The sequence below is a fragment of the Haemaphysalis longicornis genome, unplaced genomic scaffold (assembly GCF_048455015.1).
Source record: "Haemaphysalis longicornis isolate Haplotype H1 unplaced genomic scaffold, Haemaphysalis longicornis Haplotype H1 scaffold_12, whole genome shotgun sequence".
Lineage (NCBI taxonomy): Eukaryota > Metazoa > Arthropoda > Arachnida > Ixodida > Ixodidae > Haemaphysalis > Haemaphysalis longicornis.
In genome coordinates, this window is record NW_027526225.1 from 19519791 (window position 1) to 19527275 (window position 7485).

At 52.1% G+C, this 7485-nt stretch overlaps 1 protein-coding gene across 1 annotated transcript; it reads left to right on the plus strand.

The window, feature by feature from the left end:
- Positions 1 to 1398: 1398 nt before the first annotated feature.
- Positions 1399 to 4744, plus strand: LOC144162447 (protein Skeletor, isoforms B/C-like). The gene has a single exon (XM_077692973.1). The coding sequence runs from the start codon at positions 1941 to 1943 to the stop codon at positions 4014 to 4016; it is 2076 nt and encodes a 691-aa protein (XP_077549099.1). The 5' UTR covers positions 1399 to 1940; the 3' UTR covers positions 4017 to 4744.
- The last annotated feature ends 2741 nt before the right edge of the window (positions 4745 to 7485 follow it).

Sequence of the window (7485 nt, forward strand, 5' to 3'; positions counted from 1 at the left end):
TAACGTCAAACTTGTTAAAACCAAGTTAGATGCTATCAGGCAAAAAGCTATTGTTTAAAAATGAGGAAAAAATACACCTGTACTATGACTGCCTGTTTGAGAATGTTAGTGGGGCTATGGTTACCTGTTTCAAATGAAATCGCAGTGGGATAAAAAGTGACTAGTGAACTGAAAGGTGTGTTTGCCAAAAGGCTTTGCCTTTACAGAAAATGGCCTTCCCACTGTTCAGTTTTTTTTTTTTCGAAGGCGTTTCTGTGGAGTAGCTAAGACAATATGCTTCCATAAGTGTATTAAATTTTCACAGCAAAGGTGACGTTGAAACGGAAATTCACTTTTATTTTATCTCGATGGCCACTTCCTAACGATACACGTGCAAGTTTAATCTCCGCGGTAGTGTAATTGGAGTTTCTGAAAATTTTGTGATGTATTCAACACTCATCCAAAGTCGGGCCATTCGCAGATTCTGTCATGCCGACGCACGTCATCGCAAACGTTTGAACTGCCGCGCTGGAAGGCGCAGGGCGTTTTCACCGAGCGGCCCTGATCGTACGTGCTCACGGCAATCAAGTTCGGTAGAGTTGCATTTAAACGAGAACGGGCGGAGCGGTTGCCGGCCAGTCAAGACCGCTATAAACCACCGCTAAAGTTAACGCACAAATGAGCGACCGCTCCGTCTCCCTTGTATTTACACGGAAAGCCACCGCCAGACTTGAATGCGGCGCATTTCTTCCTGGTTCTGTATTTGTTGCTTCCCCGCCGAATAAGTGTAAATAATTCAAAATTTTATTGCGCCCCCCTGTGTATAAATATCAGCGACAATGTACAAATAAAAATGTGGTCATTTCTTTATTCATTCTGGCGTTGGTCGATTACATCAATGAAAAAATTAAAAAGAACGTTCGCACAAGCATTTTTCCTCCGCAGGTGTTGTATGATTCCGAGCAGTGTATACGATATTTCGTTCAATGCGTACCGCTTCCCGCTACATTTTATCGCGAGGCAAACTAGCTCAAATGAACCCAGCGCGCCTGCATGAGCTGTAGCAGACGACGCGGCCCGCCATCGGAGCAGACGACGGTCATCGTCTGATCGACGAAGACGATTAGCAAAAACGCGTCATCGCTATTAAAAATAGTGCCTGCTGCTTTGAACGCTTTCTTACCTCTTAACGTTCGCTTTTATTCCGTTACAGTTTGATCTGCTCCAAACCAGAGCTCTTCTCCAAACAAGATATCCCGAGCACTTTGAAGGTAATAAGCCTACTTCGGCCGCCACACGCCTTGCCGTCACCTCAGCGCGGTCACGATGTGTAACGAAAGGCAATGCCACGGAATAATACAGCCTTGTGGCGCTCACAGCTCTAAACGCTTGAAAGTGTTTTTGGTTTGTTTGTCTATTTGTTCGCTTTCGCCTCCGCTTTGCAGTTCAGACCGGTCTACCTCTTTCATCGCTCCCTACACGCGAGAGTGACGGGGTGGGAGAGGAGGTCAGGTGTGGTGTTGGCGGGTAGGCCCGGCAGAGGGAGGAGAAAGCAGGAATGTGGGCCAGCTAGCAGCGGCGGCGGCGACGGTGGTGGACGCACGGCGGAGGCTGACCTCGATACACGCTGACAACGTGCCCAACTCGTGTGGGCTTCTCGCTTGCGACGGCTTCAATGGCCGACGACTGTTGAACGTTGTCGTCTCGTTACACGCCAACCTGACGAGGCAGACGAAGCCACTATGTGTCGACGCGAACTGACGAGGACCATGCCGCGACTACCCCCGGCGACTACGAGCAGGTGCCGACGGCGACTTTCGTGCTGGCGGTGATCGTGCGGTGATTACCGATCTAATCTCGCGACGGACACTCGAGTCGCCGCGTCATCTACTAAACCCCACCCTGACAGGTATGAGATTGTTTTGACGTCGTCATCGTCGCGGAGTCTTGATTCGGCTAAGATGACCGGACAGTTGCGGAGGGGATGTGCGCCAGCCACGGCGACTTCGGTGACAGTGTTGTTGCTCCTGCTGCTTGCGGTACAGCGGGCGTCCTCTGCCGAACACCATGAGGGCCTCTACATCGGCAAGATCAACACGTACGCGCACCAGGTATCGGGTCACGTGTACGCCATCGACGAGTACACCATCCTCATCAAGAACTTCTTCTACGATGGCCTCGGACAAGACGCCTTTTTCTGGGCCGGCTCCAGCGTCCGCCCTAGCAACGTTGGCTTCATCGTGCCCGACGAAGAAGGAAAAACTAACAAGCTGCAGCCGTACACGGATAAAGACATTTACCTGCACCTTCCCGGCAGACGTAAGATCACCAGCATCCGCTGGCTGGCAATTTGGAACCTGAGGGAGCACGCCAACTACGGCGACATCTTCTTCCCCGAGGGATTCGAACCGCCCGCGCCGCGGCGCATCTCGGAGCTCTCGAGGCGCGGCGCGGGAGTCCGCTCCGGCACTGTGGTCATCGTCGACTCCAAGACCATTCAGATTCCGGACTTCTACTTCAACGGAAACGTCTCAGACACGTACTTCTGGGTCGGCCTCGGACCCCAACCGAACAGCGCCGGACAGAAGATCCCCGACGAGAAGGGATACCTCGAAGCCCTTGGCCGTTACGAGGAGAAGACGATCGAGCTGACGCTGCCGGGCAAGATGAGCGTCTTCGACATCGACTGGCTGAGCGTGTGGAACGTCGAGCGCGGCGAGAACTACGGCTCGGTCATCGTGCCGCACGGACAGGACATCCCGCCGTCGCAGCTGGGCTCGATAAAGCACGAGTCGCGGCTGCCCAACTGCGAGCAGCTTCACGCCACGCTGCAGCTTCGCTGGGAGATCCAGGGACGGAGCATCTCGCTCGAGCTCATCGGGCAGATCGAGGAAGACGAGTACATCGCGTTCGGCATCAGCGGCTCGCAGAACGCGTCCACGATGGTCGGCGCCGACGTGGCCGTCTGCTACATCGACGGACACTACGCGAACGCCGTGGACTACAACATCTCGGACCGCTTTCCGTGCTCCAACGTGCTGGGCCGCTATCGGGGCGTGTGCCCCGACCTCAAGGTCGACGGCAAGGAGAGCTACCAGATTCTCACGTTCACGCGCAAGGACGGCCTCACCAGCTTCATCTTCCGCAGGACCCTGCTCAACCCGGATGACGACGGCGACCAGATCTTCAACCCGGACGGATACACCTACCTCGTCTGGGCCATCGGCAAGTACAACGAGTTCAAAGAGCCATCCTTCCACCACACCTTCCCCAGAGGCACTCTCAAGCTCAACTTCGGTCGCAAGGATGCCGAAGACAACTGCTTCGAGTTCACCACCGGTCGGCAGCGGAAGCGTCCGCAGCCCTGGGGTCCGTTCCGGATACGGGACAAGTCGGCAGACGCGTTCATCGCCAGGATCGGTCCCGCGGCTGGTTGGAAGGGCTACACCGGGATCACTGGACGGCCCACTCCAGGAGAGAGCTGGTACGTCAACGGCCTCCTGGTACCCGAGATCCACGTGCAACGGGGCCGCACGTACACCTTCAGAGTTGAAGGCGGCAACAACCCGCACAACGCCCGCTACTACCACCCGTTATACATAACTGACAGCCGTTCCGGAGGGTACGCCAAGCTGTCCGAGGCGGAGAGGCAGAGCGTCAAGGTGTACGCGGGCATCCAGTTCGACCGACGGGGTAGGCCCCAGCCCAGCGCGGCGGGTCGGCTGTGCGCCTGGATGTACAACACGTCGGAGCCCCGGCAGGCCGACGAGTTCGTCAGCTTCCCCAAGTTCCGCAACACGTTACGGCTCCAGTGCGACGAGGGACAACCGGCCGCCCTGTCCTGGACGCCCAACGACAGCACGCCGGACGTTGTCTACTACCAGAGCTACACGACGCCCAACGTGGGCTGGAGGATCGTCGTGCTGGATGAGATCGTCACCGGTAGCAAGGCGGCTACTTTCGAACAATCGTCGACCGTGACCGTCTTAGCCGTCCTGCTGATCGCGTTGGCGCAGAGACTAGTCCTGCGGGAGTGATTAGTCCGTTAGCCATACGCAGTGCATTCGGACAATCGTCGACCGTGACCGCCTTCGCCGTCATGCTGATCGCGTTGGCGCAGAGACTACTTGTGCGAGGGTGATTTGTGCGTTAGCGATCGGTAGTGCATCGAAGAACGATTTGGTGTCTATTTAAGCGTGGTTTCGCCCTAACGGGACCTCTTCGGTCGTTCGTGAGTGGGCCGTTCAACAGCGTTTCCTCCAAGGAAGGGCTTAGCCCGCTCCCGACACTCGGGCAGTTGTCGCGAGCAGCGAATACTCAACGTTCTCGACAGCCACCGAAAGCGGAACGTGGGGTGAACGCATGACCTCGAAACGTGATGGCGTTGGAGCGAGGTTTCTCTCACTGGGACCACATACTCGTTTTTTCAAGGCTTGTCGCCCGAAGGTACTGTCGTTGTAGCGCCTCCGAGATTCGTTCTGGTTTTCTTTTTTTCTAATTCTGCGTGATTTTAATTTGCTTCTAATTCGGTTTGAAATGATGTAGAATTTATGGTCTAGAACAGAGGGGAGAACGCGGCGTTGCTGATATGTGGCTGTGTTTAGACGATTCTTATTTGTAAGCCAATTCTTGCTGTTCCCCCCTGAGCGCCGTAATTGTTCTCGTGATACTGTAGTTGTTTTTGTTAACCCTGTTTTTTGTTAATGGAAAGAAAATCTACCTGTATTGATTATGGCACTAATAAAATCGGAGTCTACATTTTTTATTTAGCTGTGTAATGTGTTCAATTTAAAGGAGTCATGAAGACGAAATACGGCTTTGTTCAGTTTGAACTAACTAGCCATTGGTGACTCACACGGCTCCCTTCCTGGCGTTGAAGGTGATTTAACAACAAAAATATTCCCGCATTTCCACGAAGTGAATCATGACGAGTGGGCGAAGCACTGGGGATCATTCTTACCGCAAATCACCCGCGGCATTGCCCACTCGCGCATGTAAATGAGTGACACCGCGTGTGTACAGTATATGCAATTCCAATCCAATCCGGTACAATTCAATTTAATCCAATCCAATCAAATGCTCCTCGCGCATGCGCAACACTGTATACACGGACGCCAAGGGACAAGCCACGGACAAAGCGAGGTCCTAAGGTGCTTCGCCCCTAAAAACGTAAAACAAATTTTTAAATTTCGCGCCACAGTGCCGTAATAGGGACAGGCGTGACGTATTATGGGCCAACACTAAGACATTTTTAATAGTGTTATAACTGCACATTCGCATCTAGACGATACGAACAAACGGAACTATAGAGGCCACATTGTAATCGCCCATTCGTGCTTCTTGGTGCCAATCACACGAACAAGATTTTGTGACGTCATAGTGAAATCGCCGAAAAGTGGCTTGACCGCACTGGTTCATCTGTTTTCATTAATGCCTCCATTATTTGTTCGAAACCTGGAGTAAAGTTAGTATCATTGTTATCGGGACAAATGAAGATTGTGTTTTTGTCTTCATGGCCCCTTTAAAACGTGCAGGCGGACACACGTGTGAGGGTCCACGGGGCCATACTAATCAGCCGATCAACGTATTACTCGATTAATAATTTGGCTCAACTACTGCTTTATGACTCATACAAGGGTAGTCCCGTCCCAAACGTGGAGAAGTACGCGGACTGCTTCATAATACAACTATTAGGCTATGTTCAGCCTACCGACGTAACAGCCATATCGTGAGCTATGGACGTAAAAAAACGGCGTGTCACGCAGTTCGGTTGGCTGAGGCGTGAAATGACGTCATTCTTTAAAGATATTACGACAGTTGCGGCAGCAGTCTGAACACGGCCTCATGCGTCATTTTGTTTTTCGAGTCAAAATTCCTCTAGGCAACTTTCCGAACTGGCTTCGTCTCTTTCTAGGGAAAAAAAAAAAAAATGGTCCGGAATAAACTGTCCCGGGTCTGACATGGAAAAAAACGTTCCCGTAAAACCATAGATCAAGTGTACTGTTGTGGTTCTGTGTCTGCTGTGAGGGGGGTCAAAATGTTCGCAAAGCAATCCGTCCATTTTAGTGGATTTTTTTTTTTTGAGAAGAAAGATCGACGCTTTTATCTGATTTGTTCTTGCGTGCCGATATCGATCTGCAATATGAAGCTATACGAAACGGACAAAAGTGTATTTGTAAAAATCACGTTAAAATACCACCACTCCCCCCTCTCTTCTTCCACTTGTGCGCCATTGAGTCATTGACCAATTGTTTCCGACAACAACAACAACGAAAAATTGGCGCTTGTAAAAATAGATTTTTTTCTCTTTTGCTACTGTCGCGAAGTCCTGGGCCAGTTTCCTGTTTCCCGCTTTTCGAGCAGGGCACACTGCGTTCGGTTGAAAACATCTTGTTGGGGACACGCGGTGCTGAGTTCAACTACGTAGGCTAATCAATGAAGACCACGGGAACCTGCATTATTATTGTTGTAGAGCCGGCTTGGCTTCTTCGTACCGTGGGGCTGACGTGTTCGAGGGGCGCTAGAAGCAGCCGTGGGAAGACGCATCTTCTCATGGTTTTCTGGGAAGGCCGATACGTTGCGTATTTGTGCGCGACGCGGTGGAGACCCGCACCTCTAGCCCCGTTTACATTGACACGACGAGGGCGCGTTGAGTCGAAATAAACAGGTTTTTTGGACTCGACACCCCATGTATAAGCGGACGGGGTGGGTCAGAGTCTCAGAGAGCCGTCGCGGCGAGTCCAGTCAACTCGGAGGCAGGGGGTGGGTTAGCTCGCTCGTCGGGCTGAGTCGGCGGGCCGCGGGGAGCAGAATACCGTATTTGCGCGGTTCTAACGCGCCCCCAAGCGTAACGCAGGAAAATTCGAAAACAAAAAACAAAAATGTGACACTGACGATACTGCGCAGATTGAAAAGACATGACACCACGTACCTGGAAGAGGGAGATTTTATTTGGCATGCAGCTCTGGAAGCCAAAAATGAATTGTGCTTCACAAGGTGGCTTATACAGCTGCTGCTGGAAATAAAGTTATAGCGGGGAACACTGAAGTTGCTTGCGACTTCAAGTGCCTTGATCTTCATAATTCTAAGCGTTAGGGGCTAAGCAGAAGCACAAAAAAATGTGCAACAGCTGACCAGGGTATGCGGCATGCTATTGAGGAATCAGTGCGCCGAAATTCACTCACGTGTTGTTGACGGATTGTTTTTATTGGATTGAGTTGGATTTTGCGGGTACTTCGTGTCCGTTGCGCATGGCGAGGCTGCTGGTCGCTTTAAAGCCTATTTCGGTTTTGAGCCCGATTGGAACGCGCACACAAATATTAAGCTACCTTTCAGCAAAAGAGGGTGCGCGTTAGAATCGTGAAAATACGGTAGCCCCTTTTCCGTGAACCCCGCCGCTCTCCTCACCTCGATTCTTTGGACGGGGTTCATATAAACTCGGACGCGTCGAGGTAAGCTGAACCCGCCACTCAACTCACCCCGCCCCCGTCGCGTCCATGTACACGG

What these genes read in the sequence shown, in the direction of transcription:
- LOC144162447 (XM_077692973.1), top strand. Translation starts at nt 1,941, where the DNA reads ATGACCGGACAGTTGCGGAGGGGATGTGCGCCAGCCACGGCGACTTCG.